At 37.2% G+C, this 19,726-nt stretch overlaps 1 protein-coding gene across 1 annotated transcript in view; it reads right to left on the bottom strand.

Annotated features, from left to right (window-relative positions):
* IQCH (IQ motif containing H) overlaps window positions 1-19,597 on the bottom strand; it is a gene marked incomplete at its 5' end in the record, with an annotated part of 72,307 nt that extends 52,710 nt beyond the window's left edge. Inside the window, 8 exons of the mRNA XM_082488799.1 lie at window positions 1-197; window positions 1,711-1,839; window positions 2,591-2,702; window positions 13,194-13,307; window positions 17,782-17,896; window positions 18,240-18,337; window positions 18,698-18,820; window positions 19,493-19,597. The exon at window positions 1-197 is cut by the window's left edge and continues 18 nt beyond it. Of these exons, the coding sequence (XP_082344925.1) occupies window positions 1-197; window positions 1,711-1,839; window positions 2,591-2,702; window positions 13,194-13,307; window positions 17,782-17,896; window positions 18,240-18,337; window positions 18,698-18,820; window positions 19,493-19,597 (993 nt within the window). The remainder of the gene's footprint in view (window positions 198-1,710; window positions 1,840-2,590; window positions 2,703-13,193; window positions 13,308-17,781; window positions 17,897-18,239; window positions 18,338-18,697; window positions 18,821-19,492) is intronic.
* Between the last annotated feature and the right edge of the window lie 129 nt (window positions 19,598-19,726).

Raw genomic sequence — 19,726 nt, 5'->3', positions numbered from 1 at the left:
CTGCAGCTCAGACTCCAACTGTTGAGCTGGATATGTCCACACCGGCTTTGATTTCCTTGCTGAAACCATGGAGCTGCTAGATGGAAGTGGTGCAGTGCTACCTTTACTAGAGGAATATTTGCCATAAATTGCTCCCTTTGAGTTTTGGAAGGCGATGGTGTCTGTATTCTCAGGATCCACCCTACTGCTAATCTCTCCTGTACCAAAGAAAAAAATTGATTGCAGGTTTCATTGTTAAAAGTGCAACAACAGCATCAAATTGATATTCTACCACTTACCATCAGGTACTGGCATGCTCCAGTTTGCTCTCATGTCCAAGCAGGTTGAAATTTTCATGGGTTATCACCAAAAATCATTGAGGGATGCCACTGGATGGCCATAAGCCAAACCATGCTATAACAAGTTGCTGTTGTGAAGACTAAGATTAGGCTACTGGAAGATGTATCACAGTTTTAATCTATAATGTTCTAAAGTTTGTAATATGCCAGCCAACAGTATACCCAGGATAACAGTGTCAAAATATTAGCACTTATAGTCCAGGTTATTCCATATATAATTTTAGTTTTCAACCACCCCTTTTCATTAGGAGAACTTAGTGTGGTGAGCAGGACTGGGGCAGCGATAGTCCCCCTGTACTTGGCACTGGTGAGGCCCCACCTCAAGTACTGCATCCAGTTTTGGGCCCTTCACGACAAGGACATTGAGGTGTTGGAGCGTGTCCAGAAAAGGGCTACAAAGCTGGTAAGGGGTCTGGAGGACAAATCTTATGAGAAACGACTGTGGGAACTGGAGTTGTTTACCCTGGAGAAGAGGAGGCTGAGGGAAGACCTTATCATCCTCTACAACTACCTGAAAGGAGGTTGTAGAGAGGTGGGGGCTGACCTCTTCTCCCTGGCGACAAGTGATAGGACGAGAGGAAATGGGTTTAAGTTATGTCGGGGAGGTTTAGATTGAATATTAGGAAACATTTTTTCACTGAAAGGGTTATTAAACATTGGAATAGGCTGCCCAGGGAGGGGGTGGATTCACCATCCCTGGGGGCGTTTAAAAAAAGGGTAGATGTGGTACTTAGGGACATGGTTTAGAAGTGTTTTTTGTCAGGGTAGGTTAATGGTTGGACTTGATGATCTTAAAGGTCCCTTCCAACCTCAGCAATTCTATGAATCTATAATTCTCAAACTTTCCTACTGAGAGCCCACTGCTCATTTTGCTTATGCTCCTTTCCATACTGATGTCATATACCACAAGCAGCTGTAGCAACAACAGCTTTGAGTATACTTTGTGATAGATCAGAATCCCATTGCTCAGAGTATGTTTAGTTAGTAGGAGTCATTCATTTAATCAAACTGGCAAAATAGATGCACGATCAGCTGTTGTAAGTCATGCAGGTCACGCTTAGAGTAACACTGGCTTTACACTAATGCCAACGGTCAGATCTTCAGGTTCAGGTGCTCAGAAATTGAAACATGCAGGTAGGAACCTACCAGGATTTCAGAAATGAACAGGGACCAAATCCTCATAGGAATTAAGAAATCCGATTCCCATACAGTTGCAAGACACACGGTGCTCATGTACATCGCTATGCACTTAGTATTCTTAAAAATTTGAGTGAGTGGTCATTAGACAGCTGTTTGCTTGTCAGATAAAACAAGGTCCTGAAAGTGAAGTTGGAGATGCAATCAATGGTTGTTATCCATCCTGTGCGCTCACCTACAGCCGACTTCTTGTGCTGCCTGTGAAATTCATGGAAAGGTGCTGCTTTGTGTACAACAGGAGGTGTCTGGAGAGTTATCCTTGCTGCTGGGAGGATAAGCCGTTGCTCAGTTAGGCTCAGAATACCTACAAGATGATGACATTACTGAACAATTAATATACATTCCAACTATGAAAGTAAAAGAATTAGTAACAATAAAGAAAGAATTAAACAGAGGCAGACTCAAGTTCTTCCAATTCCAAATCAAACTAGAAAAGCAGTAGTTTTCTGTTATCGAAAAGTTCTTATCTTTCAATATTCACTATTTTAACTTCAAGGAAGGTGAGCTTTGCCTATAAAAACTGACGAATCTATGAAAGGTACTGTATCAGTGCTGATTCTGAGAAGGAATTATATGCTTGTACAATGGCAATTTAACACACAGAATGGATGAGAATCAACTCTTGTACACCACAATGTAATTAAGTCATAAATATGGACTGACTGCTAAAATAGTCCAAGTGCAGATCTACTTAAGTTTGCATGATTAATAACCAGATGTTAATCATGACCATTTACTTTGACTGTGTTATTTAGTTATACAAGAACCATACATCATACACATTTCTTTCCAGTAGCAACTGAACTCTGAATTACAAGATAACTGACTCTGGGAGGATAATGCTCAATATAACATATGCTATGTCCTAAGTTAGCTGCCACACGGAGTAAGTAGTCTGAAGTTGATCTCTATCCTTCACAATGTTTGAGATCACAATTCTTACAAGTTTTGAGGTGCTAGAAAATTTGATTACCAGACACCTGCTGCAAACAGCAAACCACACTGCTTATGTAGCATACATCTGTACAGTATCCAGGTGGGCTTCCGCGACTCACCTTTTGTTATATCTTCTTCTAGCAGGGGTAAGGGAGAATCCACGTGGTGAGAGGCAGGCAAACCCCAAAGGCTGCTAGCTGTATGACCTTTCACTACCTTCTGACTACACATCTAGGAAGAGACAGAATCTTCTTTTAAAAAAAGAGAAATCCGGGATTTGCAAAGACACGCTCTTCTACTCCCACAATAATAAATAATGCATATAATTTCTGCTATGAATAGTTTCATTAAGATTTAATAATGTACCAGTACAAGCACTGCTTTTACTACTTATGAACATGCTACAGTATTGTCTACTGTCATTGCTTTAATAATTTAAAATAAAATTAATTAAATCCAATTGATGTCTTGTGACTTCTGCTATACAAAATCAGTGTACTAGTTAATAAAGGAATCGCAAGAAGTGTGCTCAATTTTAATGAGTATAGTGTAAACATAGTATTTCTTGACAGAACAGCCTTTAAAAAAAACATATAAAATGCATACACAGGCAAGGTACCAGAAAGAAAATGAAATACTTTCAAATATGTAAATAAATTTTCACTGGAAAGAATACCAATGGAACTAAAATATGTGAAACTACTCACAAATCAGGGAACAGCAAGCATCAGAGACTTCTGAAGTTTCAGGGTTCCTCAAGGACAGCAGGGAATGACACAGCCTGATAACATGGTGTGGAAACGTGTGCCATGCAGGCTGTGCTAATGTGGGGATTAAAGCTCCCTTACTTCCCCAATTAACCTGTGCTTGCCTGAAAAGATGGAACCTGCTGGTTCTAAGTGCCAGGAATTCAAGCAGCGACACACATCACTTTGGGACAGTGATATCATGTGTCTTATTGTTACACTTATCGCACATATAGAGCAGTGCACAGGGAAAATAATATATTGCCACCTTATACTTCAATATTATAAATATAAAACCTCTTTGTTATCATCTAGCATTTTTTTCTCTCTCCAGTATCCTAAGTATCTTGAGTTTCTTTCTGACTAAGAATATATATACTATTCCATTTGCAAAGTGGGTTGTACTCAACTCCTAAGCAAGCAGAGAGCTAGCTATTCAGTGGATTTAAAGCATTACAGCACATGCAACTTCGAGGCAAGTAACATCACTGAGATCTCTCACTTGGATGGTAGTGAACCACCATCAGCAGAAGATTATATTGTTTTTTCCCACCTGGCTGGATGCTAGAAAAAAAATGAGACAATGATAAACCTAGAGAGACACGAAAGATTCAACTTAAATAAACTCAAATATTTCATGAAGCAAAAGGAAAATTTAACACTAGTCTATCAAACCTTATTCTGTCAACAGTTTTTTGGAAAACCAGATAGAGGTTTCTTAGTTTTAGCAGCTAATCTACCTAGGGATAGGATGTGCTCTAATATATCCTGCTCAGAACTTCCGCTACAACTTTACAGGTCCTCCAGTAACTTTCATACTGGGTCCAGGCAACACAAAAAGGAAGTGACTAAATTTGAATGAATAGGGTAAATAAGTGCCAACACACAGGTGTGAACATATTATCAGTCTTGAGAAGAAGAATGGGAGTTGGAGGGGCATACTGGGTGTTTGAGCAAACAGGAAAGCCAGCAGGCAGACTGGAGAAAGAAAAAGACCTGGGGGCAGCAGGGTTAGGAAAGAACATTGGGACAGGCTGGACAAAGAGCCTGGCAGATCAGTTGGGTGCCTGGCAGACAATCAGGCAGATAAGACTAGAAAACGTTCTGAAAGCAGTCTCGAAAGAGAAACAGAGAGGAAGGTCTCAAGGAAGAGAGAGACTGGAGCAAGATAAAAATGGGAAAAGGAGAAACTGGTGCAGACTGAGAAAAGGAAATAAGCAACTTTGTATGCAACAGGGCACATCTCCCTCACAATTTGGAGTGGACCTCAACGTCTTGCAGTCTCATCTTTAGGCAGCAAATAGCTGCAAAGCCCCCCCCCCCCCCAAAAAAAGTCCCATGCTTTTGTGGGTGACAATTTGTTACCGGTTACTCCATTAGTCTAAAGGTTAGAAATTCTTATATTTGATAGAAAAGTTTGAACATTACTGATGAGGGTTCAAAGACGACAACCTAATGCCCTATACTGGAAATTTTTTTTATTTGCTTTTTAAAAAATTATTTCATTATGAATGATAGACTACCTTAAAATAATAATAAATACATAAAATCATAAAGCTAGGAAATATTGATAGATCTGCAAAATAGGAATAGTGGTATTTACCTCTTTTATAGTGCATATTGAGACTTGCTGGTTTAAAATACGAGGTTTTAATGACTGATTATCATGCTCTTGTACAGCTTTTAGTACAATAGGATCCAGGCCGTGATTGGTATCTTTGAGCACTATTGTGTCATAATTAGCGAATAACATCAACCATCAACTTTATAGAAAGGGATAGGCAATTCCGAAGAACTACTTATAATCCTAATAGGGAAATGAGATAGATCAAAATAAACTATTATAATTTTTCCTGCCAATTTGTATAATAACACTGTCCACAAGAGACATTAGGGAGATAGAAAATATGTACGGTTTATCATAATAGAGAATCTTTCAGAGAAATCATAGGCACTCATTTTAGTTATGGCCATTATGAAGCATTATGCTTTAAGGGATCTAGATGTATGAATCTTCATGTCCTTGTGTTCCACGAAAATAGCAATAAGCATATAACAAAGATTAACTTTATACCAGCTGGCATATAAGTGGCTTGATACTGAGAAAAGGGAGTAATAAATCACACTTTTCTACTCACTCTCAGCCCCAGCAGTTTGTCGAGGACACAACAAAAATATATAAAAAGAATAAAATTTAATTAAACAGTGACTCCTTTTTCAGGCTATTGCTATTGTATCAGTAAAGCATCACTGACGTTACTATTGGTCAGTTTTATCATAGTTTAAATCCCGGGAGTTTTGTTATGATAAACAGCATCAGGAAATAAAAGTATTTCATTTGTGTTCAGAGATGCTACAAAGAAGAGCAATTCAGGTGGAGTGTATGAGTTCAAAAGCAACAGAGAGGGTTTTTTTGTTTGTTTTGGTGTTTTTTTTTGTTTGTGTGGGTTATTTTTAACTGCAGATGTATATTTAACTGTTCTTTGCTGCATCCTTTAATTTCTACAAAGTCCACAGCAGGTGTCATGTTAAAATAAGGACAGACACAACTGTAATGTAATTTAAGCTCTCATTTAAACTGCAGAGTGTCACTATAACTCACTTCATTACCTAGTACAGGGAACATAGTGAACTATGGAGCTGACCAAAACCAGGTACCTATGACAATTCCACCCAATCTGTACACCTTTCTTCTATGTTTTTCAGCATCCTATTTGCTGCATTAGCTTCCCCCATGAAGACTTCAGTGAGATAGCAAAGCAAAATTTGACAAAATGCTTTCATACTTCAGTTATTTTCACTAAAATTAAGCCAATTCAATTACAAGAACTCAAAAATAATAAAAATAAGTACTGCAAGAAAAAGTTGTACTTTCAGCATCATTATATAGTTTTATTACTATTATTCAGTGATTTAACTTAAAAAAGACATTTAAAAGATTGCATCTTTTTAAAAGGTTGTCCATAGACTTCCGTCTGCTTACGTCAGCACAATTTAAAACCTTTACTCACACCTACAGCTTTTATGGCATAAACACAAAACCTAGTGAATTTTGTGCCACATATTCCAGTACTGGTAGCTCCTAACTAGCATTTTAATGTTTAATCACACTCTATACAAAGCTAACCTGTAGGCACCTCAGGTGCTTCCTCTCTGGCAGGACCCAAGCAACTGTTACTGCTACGAGGCAATTGGAACCTCAAACAATTTCCTGCATTAGTAACATTTATAGTGAAGTTTGTTATAAAGATCATGATTCAGCACGTATGCTTTACTGAAGTCAGCACACAGCCTGATTCATCACGGGTACTTTTAAAGTACAGTTTTATAAGGCTGGAAGGGAGCACTTAATTTGCAGTGCAGACTGAGGTTTACTTGCCTTATAATATGCTAGGTGTGTGCTGAAAAACTATTTTTTCATTTCAAGTGCTTCTGAGCGTAATTAACCTGGGACATGAGAAAAACAATTCTATTACGCTTTCTTAAGTGTTTTTCTCCTGCGGATAAACTTCTCCCACTTGATTTTTTTCCTTTTTGCTTTGTTTTAAATAGGGCACTTGTAACACCACAGGGATTTTCTGATTAGTTCTCTATTTGTTTTCCTTTTACCCAGACACCAATATTTAACTAGGAGAACTTCTTCTTTTAAATATGTTTATAAATACGGTTTTCCCCCAGTAAAAGAATAGAGAGTAATATTAAATACAGAGAAAAGTTGACTACTATCATGTAGGTCATTTGGCTTATCCAACCAGGAAGATTAGATAGATGAGATTTGCTAAGTAAATATCAGAAAACCACAGAGCTTGATAGTAATTGCGGAAAAGGTATATAACAGACTAATCTATCATTTCATGATTATTTTCTCCAAATTGTCATCTACCATCACGTTTTTATGAAGAAGTTCCTATCAAAATTTGATGTACACAGCTCATAATCCCTACAAGGGGAAGTAGGAAGCATAGAAAAATAAAATCAACGGACCTAAGCTCAGTTTTCAATATGCTCAGAAAACTGGCAGGAACGAGCTTGCAGAAGGCAAGTCTAATTGGAAGAAACTGTAACGCCATTGAACTGTCTGTTCCACAGATAAAAAGTACCATAGAAACAAGCTCAAACTATTCCAGAGATGAAGCAGGATAGGAAGGACAGCAAGTTATCAAACTTGATAAATCATACATTCTTCGTTGATCTCAAAAGAAAAAAGCACACGGAAAACAGAAAATGGGCATACTGATGACTGCTTCTTGTTTGCTTAAACAGGCAAGACAAAGACAAAATGAGATGCAAGTAGGGAGAAAATTCTGGGTAATAAAAAATGACATAAATACATTCATAATCATCATTAAAAAAGCAGCTAGTTACGAGCAGAATCAATTCACTTAATTGTAGTGCAAGAGGGAAGATGTCTCAAGCTACCTTAAGAGCAAAACGGATCAGATGGTGCTCAGAAGTTTTCAAATTGTCTAATCCTGATGAAATACACTCTAGGATACTTAAAGAACAATCTAAAGCCATCTTAGAACTGTTGGTGGGACTCTTGTAGAAGGGAAAATATACTAGAAGACTGGAAAAGAGCATAGCACCTATCTTTAGAAAGGGGCAAAGGATGTGTTGGGGAATGATAGCCCTATTGATCTAACTACGATTCCTGGAAAAATTCTTAAACAAATAGCCAAACAAGCTAGTTATAAAGGTCTGGAAAGTAACAAATAACTGAGTAACTTGAACCTGTCAAGATGAAATTTGTCAGACCAATCTAATTTTTTTTCTACAACAGGTTAGCAAGTGTTGTGAACGAGGAAGAAAAATAAAGTACTTCTTATCTTGACTTTAGCAAGGCTTTTGAAGCTACCTGATAATGGTATTATATAAGCAAGCTAAGAAAGTACGGTTTAGACAACCTTACTTCAAGAGAGATGCAAAGCTGCTTTGACAACTAATTCAGAAAGAATTTCTATATCAGTATGCAAGGATAGTGAGAGGGTTCAATGGGTCCATCCCCTAAGCCTTACAGATCAAAGACCCTGCTGTTCACGCAGGAGGAGGAGGTATCTAAGTTTTAAGCAATGGGAGAAAATCAGTTCAGATTGTAAAAACCTCAAATGGAGTAAAGACAGAGGCACTAAGCGATTTTCACTCTTTGCTCTCAATCACAGAATCATAGAAGTAATAGAAATGTTGGTTAGAAGGCATGTCTGTAGGATATCAAGTCCAATCTTGAGTCTACTACCCACAATAGATCACATCAGATTTGGGTTTGTCCAGATGAGAATTAGTGTAGGATTTTATTGTATTTTATAGTTTCACAGCCTTACAGACTAAACAAATGTATTTTTTTGTGTGTTGATTACACCCTGAGCAGCAAAGCAAGGAAGCAGAATCAAAGAAGTTTCGCTCACGCTTCCATTGTCTATCAGTTCGGGAAAAAGAATTTTGTTCTGACTATCGAGTAATAAATAGTAAAGAAAGAAAGTGCTTAACTCTGGTTTCAAATAACCTAATTCTGGTCCGCCAAGTCTGAGAACCAGCACATGGAATTCAATGCAGAAATACTTAATGCTAAGTAAAGGACAAATTGTCACCAGTGTCAGTGGAACTATTCTGAAGTTGTATGAGTCAAATTTGTAACAGTCTCTGTAAGAGATTTAGAATACGAATAATTTTTATAACCGGTTGTCTTTTTATTTAAGAAGATTTCTGAGTAGGAAAACTGTATGGAAAAATAAAATTTGTCCTTCTCATTGCAGTTTACATAGTCCAGCATTTTATCTACCTAATGATGAATGAAGTTTCCCTTAGATGTAATACTAAGATATTAATACATATTATTTCCCTCAGATTTTGTTTATCTACAGAAAATAAAGTCCAATTTAATTGGTAAGCTCAACATTAAACCTTCAACATGGAGCAATTAGGCATCTTTAACAACAGGTCTTATATGTTATTCTTACCTACTTTAAGCTCTTAAAGTAACCAGAGATGCCTCTGCAGTGTCAATTTTCCAAGTACTTGTGAAAAAAAGCGCTTTGCTCCTTTTAAGGCCTACTGCTGGCTCTCCCAGAAATTTACCTCTATCAAAATTCTGCCATAACAGGTGCAAAAGAGAATAGATGGGGAACTTTGGTGAATCCCACATCTGCTTTTTGAAAAAGGCAACAGAAGCAGCACAGAAGGAAGTAAGAAAGATAATTGCTGGCTTGAACTACAATACATTTTACTTGTGGGCAAAAGGCCAGCTTACACGAGGCAGAATATGCAGGACCAACTTATTGGAATTCAGGGGTGGGCCTCCATTCTTGTCCGGAGACAGCTGTAAACCAGCAGCCCATAGCATCACAATCAGGCACTGAGTTTTGTCAAGGAATGCTGATATGTACTGAAACAGCTTCAGCAGCTTCGGCTGCACCCCTACCTAGCAAAATGACAGTCAATCTCCAATTCCAGATGACAAGAACTGGATAAAAACTTAAAACAAATGGTGACCTTTCAAAAGATTAATTTGTTTACCAACAAAATGTTCTACGTTTGTCATCTGAGATGGGGGTGACCTTCACATTCCCATTTCTAGGTTGAAAGGATGCTGACTATAGTCATCTGTTAAGTTAACTCTATCCCACCAATTATTTCCTTTTTATTTTCAGTGACAAGAAGATTTTATTAATTCACTGTGCTGTTTAATATGATTACATACCACAATACAAATGCAACAAGCTTGTTTTGAATTACTGTAGTGTAACATCGATTTGTTTAAGTCTCATTCTGCTACCACTGCCAAATTATGCTTTGACTGTAATTATAGCCATATGCATAGGTTTAAAACACAATCCGGTTCTGAGGACCAAAAGACCTGTTTTTCTTCTACAACTTCTAGTCACTTGAAATGAAAAGAATTGCCCTACTTTGACTTAGTTTCTAATTTTGGAAATGAATAGACTTTCAGTGATTAGCATGATGCAAATACTGAATAAAGAATGAATAACTGAGGATATGATTAGAATGGTTGTGCTCAAATAAGTTAGCTTAAAAAAAAAACCACCACAACACAGAATCACTGCCATCACCATTACAGCCACGCTATATAAGATGCAACTCATAAAGGCTAGAAATCATCGCCATATTAAATTCTACCTCATGAATAAATTAAAAGGTTCCTAAGTTTACAGTATAATATACATTTATAAGAAAACAAGGACCAAAAAGTGCCAGTATAATTCTATAAAAGAACAGTGGTCCTATGAAAATGAAAGGTATAGTTGTGAATCTTTTCTACATTGCAGCAGTACATCAGAATTATTTTTGCTGCAATTCAGATTACTATTTGTTTTTCTGGATACTCCATGGGAAGAAGAGATACTTAATTATCTACTCATCATTTTTCATTTGTTATCCAGATATAGGCTACAAAATAAAGCGATGCCTAGTCTGCCCATGGTGTTTCAAACAGAATTACAGCCCTCTTTTAAAGATAACTACAGAACTTTACAGAGGATGAAGCATTAGTGCTTATCAGACCCCAAAAGATACAAAAGGGCAGTAGTTAATTGTTCTTAGTTTCTGTCATAAAATCCAGTGTCAGCAACTTTAGAATATCAAACAAGCAAGAAAAGAAGACATTTTCCATGAAACAATGAGATCCTTACTAATAATTTTTCAAACTACTCAAATGGCAGGATAATAAAAAGTCCGTGTAGATTTGTGCTTGACCTATCTATTCACCTCAAAACCAATGTGTTTTTAATCTCATCACGTTTTTAAATGCCCAGGTCACCTTGAAAACTCAGATGCTGACAACTCTTGGAAAAAACCTGAATGCAGTTAACCAAGCAATTAGTTTTTAATTTACTTCAATGGGAGTCCTTCTGCCACTGATTTTTTTTTTTGAGAGGTAATCTTTGAACTTATGTACATATGTAGGGCATGTACATGGGTATATGCGTGCATGTGTGCCTGCATGTGTGCGTACAAATATTGCCCTCTAATGGCTGATTAGTAAAACCAGGGTAGGTACCACCTAGCTTAATTCTTGTGGCTACTTAAATTGATATTTTTTTCAAAACTAAAAGCCATATAATTTTAGACCGGCAACTACACATCAATTTATTTTAGTTACTATTGGTGATCTATAACTATCATTCCTCTTAGTGCTGGTATAGTTCACATTTAACAAAAATGCCTTAATTCACAATCTCAGAAGTGGATTTTGCAAATCTAATTGTCAAGTTTTACCCCCAGCTAAGCTAGAACATTTAAAAACACAGATTGTGTCATGGGATTTGAAAACTTCTAAAAAGCATTTACTTCAAGTAAATGCTGTAAAATAAATTAGAGATAGGAAATACCTACCTTTTTTTCAGCCCATCTCCCTGTCATAAGCAGTTCCTTAGCAACTGTAGATACGAATCAGAGTTGACTAATTTACACTAAATGCTTGTAATTTAAGTCAACGTGAAGAAGTTTTCTCTGATCAGTATGTTCCAGTGAGAGTGGTAAAACACATGGCTCTCTGCAGCGGTATAATATTCCTCTCTGTGAGTGTTTTAGAGTGGTTCTAAAAAGCTATTAGCCATGATGCTTTTTTCTAATTAACTCTATATCACAGGGTTAGACAAATCACCTCTTAGTCTGGGCAACAGCTTTCAAAAATCATTTTTTTTATAAGTGGCAGCTTACAACTGTGCCATTCACAGATTCTGTTTATGTTGTTTAAAACCAAATACCCTAGAATGTATCTTACAGCACTAGGCTTGCTGCATAATGCTTCTGTTGCATAAATTAAATTGTAGAAGAGCATCCTTGTGTGAGACCACTGGGCATACTCTTTCATGTGGACCACATTGCTGTGCTAAATTTGTGAACATAACCAATCTTTGGAGGGATGCCTGTACCTACTAAATTTTTTTAAAAGCATACTTCGCAGAAAGTGTCATCTTCATGTTCATTTGTTATAGAGGAGCAGCAGTTGCAGAACACAAATTTGGAATAATTAAAACTTAATCTTACACATATTGGACATTCTCAGACTAGAGAGAAGAATAGCGAAGGGTGATTTGATGGATACTAGTCAGAGTACTCTGAGGAGAGTGTTGTGGAAGTGCTTAGTCTCAGCCTTGGTAGATAATTGTTTTATACTAAGGAAAACATCTTAACTAGAAAGAAAAGAAAGGCTGTGCTTCAGAATGCCTTGTAGCTTGTCAGTGAGGGCACTTGGGATCTATAAGACATGGAAAGGAAGGATCTGAATCTGTGCCTCACATTCCAAAGTAAGTGCTCCCAGCAGGGAGCTAAGAAGTAGAACCCGACATTCCCTCCCAAACCATGCCAGAAAAGTAAGATGTAAACGACCCTGAAATTCATGTAGCCACTCTAGGATTCTGATTCTCTTTCAGTGTCACCCTTATTTTGTTTGATTTCATGACACTAATTTGTGGTCAGCATCAGCAATCCCATGGCAGGATTGCTTTTTTTTTTTTTAAAAAAAAACCAAAAAAACAAAACCAACAAGTCAATTAAAAAGAGCATCAAAACAAAGTATAAGCATTTTCCTAACAATCCTGTTGCCATTTGAAAACAGAATGCATTCTTGTCTTTTTAAGAAATGGCCACAGAATGAACAACTGAAAGCCCATTCTCATCAACAAAACCCCTTTTACTTCTTCCTTGATCTTTAGGTCACATCCTAAACTCCACAATCTCCAGTTTGCTTATTTTCACCCCCTGATTTTACCAATCTTACCATGCACCTACCCATGTACACTTAGACTTTCGCTGGACTGGGGTCTTGCTACCTAAACTTGTTACGCTACAGGTTTGTTTTCAGGAGTACTGTCACTCAAAATGTTTTGATTGTTACATATCAACATCAAAAAGCAGGAAATTATGAGGTACTTTCACTTAAGTTTTTTTAATTTAGATCTGATATGTATTAACTTCAATAGCAAAAAGTAATGCCCATAAGATAATGTAAGTTACTTACAGGATCAGATTTTTTCTTAGTTATAAGTGGCAGCTTGGTCTCATAGTTCTGTTGTTTTAAAACAGCTTTATTATTGATGGTCTCAGGGTCAAACATATCCATTTCCAGCTGATACTGAAATATATAATATGCATATTCTTAAAATAAACGCACTAGGACAGAAGTGTTTATAAGCAGGAATTGGCTAATGTTCATAAATTTGCAAAATGATGATAAAGATTCACGTTATTTGACTATCCACACAGACAACTTAGCAAGGCATACACCTACTATCCACATACATGCTTTTGCCAAAATTTGTTCAATTGATTTCATTACAAGCTCTGAAATTTCTAAATTTGTGCACCTTTGAGGTAAACTTTGAATGGAAAGGACAATCAGGTTTGACTCACTTGATTAACATAGGTAATTTGTAAATACCATTTACCTGTGTTATAACAAATGTTTTATACACACTCTATCTATTGGGAGCGTGTTATACGAGCATTCTTTCCACAGATGATAATAAGAGTCCAATCTACTTTAGCATTGTTTGCCAGAGACTTTAATTCATGAATTATTGACCTGATGGACTAGAACAGCTTCTTTGGATCGATTATGGCCCATTGACTCAATGCAGACAGAGCAGATACTTGCTTTTAAGTAAATGAGGAAATAAAAAATCCTTAGAGTAATAAAAATTAAAACATAGTAGTTTCTTAACGTACTGTGTTACCTGCATGGAGTGGATTCAACTATTTTGCTAATAAAAATTATTATTTAAATCCTGATGGACAGAAAAAGACTTCTAAAGTTTCACCTTGTTATAAAAAATTATCTAAAGCACATACTTTTCTATAAAAGCCAGAAGTGATACCATATATTTTTACTACAGAAGAAGTTTCTTAAGTTGAAAACATTTTGGCTCATCTTAATGCATGTGCTTTAGTTTACACCTGGATCTGTATCAAGTGTAGCAGTATCTCCCAATACTTTTATTAACATTTAGTAACATTGCTAACTAGACACTGCATTCAACAGGGTTTATTTATCAACCAATGCTGAATAAGGAAGAATCCTCAAAAGGCAGAAACGAATGTATCACCAGAGAAGTGAACAGAGCTAAGGTAATTCAGAGGAGCTGAGGGCCTGGCAGCGTAAGTGCTTAATTCCCATTACATGGATGCGGGAATACAAAAAGCTCCCTTACATAGTAAGATCCAGCTAAACATATTTATTCACAAGAACTCTCTGCTATTTCTATTGCATAAACGTAAAAAATAAATTTGAGAATTCTGTTTTTTGACAAACAAAATATGCCATAAGAAGTCTAAGAATCATTAGAAGTATATTTGAACTATTAAACAATTGTATTACTTTGTGAAAGCACTAAAATGGTTTAATTTATTTATCTGCACGATATATGCTCTTCTTTTGATAGTAATTACAAGCAAATGTATCAATGAGATGCTCATTTAGGTTTGGGTTTGTAAGAACAAAAGTTATTATCCAAGCCAATTACTCTTTTACCCACATGGCTGCACAGAGACAGAAAGTTCAATTTTAACCTCATCAGTGATTTTGTGGTATTTATTTTATTACTATAACACACCACTGTACAGAAAGGAAACTGCTTGTGCTATTAAACAAGAACTGGGGGAAAATTGAGTACCTTCTCAATTAAAATAGGAGAAGATTCACAATGCAGACTCCCCATTCAGACTGCTAGTGAAATGATCAATGCTGGAGTAGCAGATTCCACTCAGGATAACGAGAATTGAAATGCTTCATAAAAAAAAACTGATAGAATTTACTTTCTCAGCTTAGATGTACAGCAAGTGACAATGCTACATTTGTAGGAGCTGATGCAGATGGTATCACATCTCTTCCATCTACGTTATCCATCAATCTGTATTATCCAAAGTCTAAAATTTAAGCTATCTTGAACCATCTTGATGTAGAACAAGAAAAAGATGAGAATAGCAGGGCAAATATTGCATTATTGCAAATAAAACGCTCAATGAGAATGAGAATTATTGTGCTCAGTTATTAACATGGAGTATGCTGGAGTATACAGAAGAGGTTGACATGTTCAGTACAGTTACATGGTTCAAATCTTGTTCTGCTTCAATACAAAAGTCATTTCAGAGTGGAGAGGATTTTTATCACGTAGTAAGCCAATAAATCTGATTCACTATGTAATTCTATTTTGCAGATGCATGTGGCGCATGGTTTCTAATAGAGCCCAATTCCTTTATGAATGCACTACATTATATTAATCTCTGAAACAATCTGTATGATCGGTAACTAAACCACTTTTCATGTCTAGCTATTTATGTTATTTGCATATTCTAGAGCTCTTAGACACATCTTTTCATTTACATCTTTAACTCTATTAATAATGAGAGAATATTAACTTCTACTGTGTATTCAGAATGTCAAAGTATCAACTTTTAGAAAAAACAAGCAAAAAAAACCCCAAAACAAAGCTGCACAAGCATCAGTTCAGGTATTTTCAATTAAGCATGGTTTTTAAAAACAAAAATAAATAATTGAACTTATAGACCTACCAGTTATGGATAACAATGTCTTTTCAGCCATTGCTATACAGAGGCTTTACAATTACGGTATGAGGAAGACACCTTTTTATGGTTCTCAAGCTTTATTAGAAGAAAAAAATCCAATTACAACACAAGGGGGGGGGGGGGGGGGAAGGGGGACAGTGTTTCACAATTTCCCCTATGAGCTAGATTTGCAGAGTCTTATCCGTCTGCTGATATGACTCAGAAATACTGTATGTGTGAGTAAACCATAATTTTAAGCCTATTCTGACACCTGTGGGCAAGCTATTTCCCATATGACAAATATTCTAGCAATACTTATGTGAAAATAGCATCTGTGCTTATTTGACTCCAACCTTATTTCATCCTAAATACTACAAACACAACTTATGCTCCAGTTCTACTCTTGCACGGTGTACTATGGACTGCAAAGCACAAAAATATTGCTGCGTGAATTATTAATTCCTCTCAGAAGCACTATGAATTGAAACATTGATTTCTTCAAGCCTACATACCCAGAAATACTGTCTATGAACAGAAAACTATTCAGTTCACTAATATTTCCTTTGAGTGGAAAGGAATTTTGAAAAAAAAACAAAGTATGCTTAAAAAAAACCCAAAATTGTTTCTAGCTACAAGTACGGAAAAGACAGGAAGTAAGGAATTGTAGGTGATAATTTCCCAGCTGGATTTCACAACTATTTAATAATAAAAGCTTTTTATGTTAGCATGCTGGGCATGTAGAACAGCTGGCAAAACAGCACTGTTTGCCATTTTCTTTATAATGGGAAATTAGGGCTAGCTCGTGTGTCACTGGATATGCATTTCCAAGCAGATGCCGTAGATATCAGAAATGAAAAGACAAAGAGAAAGTCAAGGCAGGACAGAGCATGTGCTCCACTGTAAATTAAGCTCATTGGTGCACATGAAGAGTTGAAAGACTATAGATAATACAGACTTTACAGAGTAGCTGAACTCTGATTTTATTTTTTTTTTTTCTCACAATTGAAGTGTATTCTTATAGGACAGGATTGGACACTGTAAGAAAAATAATCAGATCTCATCGCACCTTATCCATCATTTCAAGAGTACGCAATATTTTAATACTACTTTATACTGGGATTTCTTTTACAAAGATAATCAGCAAGGTAAGTGTTAGGCTGCTCATTCTGGTTATATCATTTCAAGTAGCTTCAATCCCTAGCTTCTGGTAACAGTCTCATAACTACAGACAGCCTCTTCTTCAGGTTCTCTCTCACCCAAAGCTTCCTTGAATTGCAACAGTAATAACTCAAAATTGTAACAATGGGTATTCTTCAATTCAACAAATTACCGTCATTTGTTTTTAAAACACATTTGAGGAAACCACCTTGAACTCACCAGTCAAAATCCACAGCTTAGAATGGAAAAGCAAAAATACTTCAGATACAAACATTTTAAGAAGGCTTTAAATTATTTTACAAATTATTTCCTTTATGAAAAGAGTGAAAAAATCAGATTTCAAGAAAACCTATACTTATCACAGAGGTGACTACCCTATACACGAACAGAAGTCTTTCCCACAATTTGCCATATCTTTTATGCAAAAAAAAAAAACCAAAAACAAAAAGAAGAACCACTTTTAGTCTCAAACAATATAAAAGTTCCATTTATTTTAGACACGTTACTTGCAGAATCACAGTTAAGCATACAGTGTTTGCAGGACTGGGACCTTAAAGCTGAACAAACACGTGGTTTCAGAACTCTTCAACAATATACTTGGGGGAAAATAAAGAATGGAAGGCTTGTGGATGCACCCATGATGACACTGAAGTCCTTCCTAACTTAGATTTTATCTGGACTGAGAGGCTGGAAGAAGGCTCCCATCTCTCTGCCCGCTTATTCTACTGAGAATTTTTTAACTCTTCCAATCACAGACGGTGTATTATCAAAAACTGAATCTATGTGGAGTCAGAACATGACATTATGGGATCGACTGTTAACCGACAAACACCAGCCTACTCATTTAGTGTGGTCTCTGGTAGAACGAGTAGTATGTTATTTCAGACCTGTGAACTTTGCGAAACGCGTAGTGCTGATTTGCTGTATGCCTGGACAGTCACAGGCTCAACAGGTACTCGTGGTAAAATAAGCTGTTTCTGAGAAGCACCAAAATGAAGGCCCCTGATTTAGAAAGAAACAAACAGTCAGGTTTTTTAAAATTACTTTGATTTTACCTATTAAACCTATACTGCTTCCATCTTATTGAATCTGAAAGACTATATTTTTATTTAAATTTGCATAGTTAAAAAAACGCAGGACCTAGCAGAAGGTTGCTGTAGCTACTTCAAACTGCATTTACTTTTGTATTTTTTTTAATCTTAAACAAAATAAAACCAAAATAGCAAATAACCAAAATAACCTCATCTGGGTCAATATTCCCATTTGCTTTAAAAAATTCTGATACCACAGTTTTTTAGTCTTGCTACCTGCATTGTCTCTGCCATAAAACAGCAGTTTCACTTACCATTTAGGGGGCGCTTTTGAAGGTACTTCTTTATTATTAGTACAAGAAATAGTTAACACTTGTCTGTTTATAGAATTTAAATAATTTTCAGCATGTTTCTGTTAGAGGGAAAAAAACAATGTTTAGACTATTACAAAGGTACAAGGAATATTAAATTTATTTAACTCAGTTAATTTAGCAATACAGCTTTTCACTTGACTGAAAAGTTGATAGGCTTCAGGCTTCTGTTGGACTAAATGAGATTTTGGCTTGTGGTATGGGGCACAAGATCAGTTAATCTGACAGCCCCAAAAAAGAAGCCATGGTTCTGAACTGTAATGTCTGATGAATCCCATCATTTGCTAATCAAAAAGGGATCTTGCAGGATGACAAATTTATGGCCCGGTGTGCTCTAAGTGAATTACTAACAGAGATCTCAAAAACCAAATCGTCTCCTGGATCCACTCCATTTTACTTACTCTCAGCCCAAGTTCAGTTCTTTCAGTTGCTGTATCCAGATCGCTAATATCCACAGTTTCTACATTTCCTTTCAAGTTGATGTTTTTCATTTTGACTTTAAGCTTGTGAAGATCTTCTTTAACCTGGAAAGCAAGTTATGACAAAAAACATACCCATAACCAAACCCCATGGGACTATGCAGCCAGGTTTAATCAAAATTAAATACTCATTAAACACAGGAAAAAATATATGCAACTTCCTATACTTTTGTAATGAAGAGAATTGAAAGCCAATGACTTTAAAGCCATTGGTTACAGAAAACCTGAAAAAAAAGTTCATTTTAACACAAATCTCACAAAGCAACAGCAATAAACTTCAGGACTGACATCTTGCCAAAGAATGATCTTTTCTTACACGTTTCGAACATTTCTCTTGGCATAAATGTCTCAACTTCACGGGAATCTCAAAAGAGTTAGCGAGGGACCAAAAGGTAGAGGCCACCTGTGAGGAGATCATGTCAGCCCGTAACAAAAACGTGCATTTAAAGTGTGTTAACCAAAAAAAAAGTTCAAGGTCACATTATGCTAAGAACCATAACGTTTACAAAGCCCAAGCCCTTATCCAAAATTCACCGGCGCCACCGTTCCCCCGCGCAGGGGCTGAGCCCCGCCGTCCCCTCAGGAGCAGGCCGCGCCGCCCGCGTCTCAGCAGAGCTGTGAGGCGGCCTCCCCGCGGGGACGAGAGGTCCCGCGGGGGCTCGGCACCACGGCTGCCGGGTAAGGACAGGAACCGGCTCGGGCACTGCCCGGACCCACCTGCACCAGCACGGCTCCCGCCTCCCGCCCCGGGTCCACCGAGCCGGCCATGGCGGCTGCCGCCCTCGCCCCTAGCAACGGGACGCGCTGGCCGGACTGCACCATCCGCTTCGCCTCGGGGGGGAGCGCCTGTCAAACGGGGGCCGAGCCCGCTCTCCGACTCCCCTCCTCCTTAGACGGACTCGCCCACTCCCCGCCTCCTTCCCCCCCTCCCCCCGGCAGCCGGGTGGTAGC

This window comes from Vanellus vanellus (genome assembly GCF_965231255.1).
Source record: "Vanellus vanellus genome assembly, chromosome: 11".
NCBI classification, from domain to species: Eukaryota; Metazoa; Chordata; class Aves; order Charadriiformes; family Charadriidae; genus Vanellus; species Vanellus vanellus.
The sequence above is the reverse complement of the archived record's forward strand: the minus strand, read 5'-3'. Positions and strand labels throughout refer to the sequence as shown.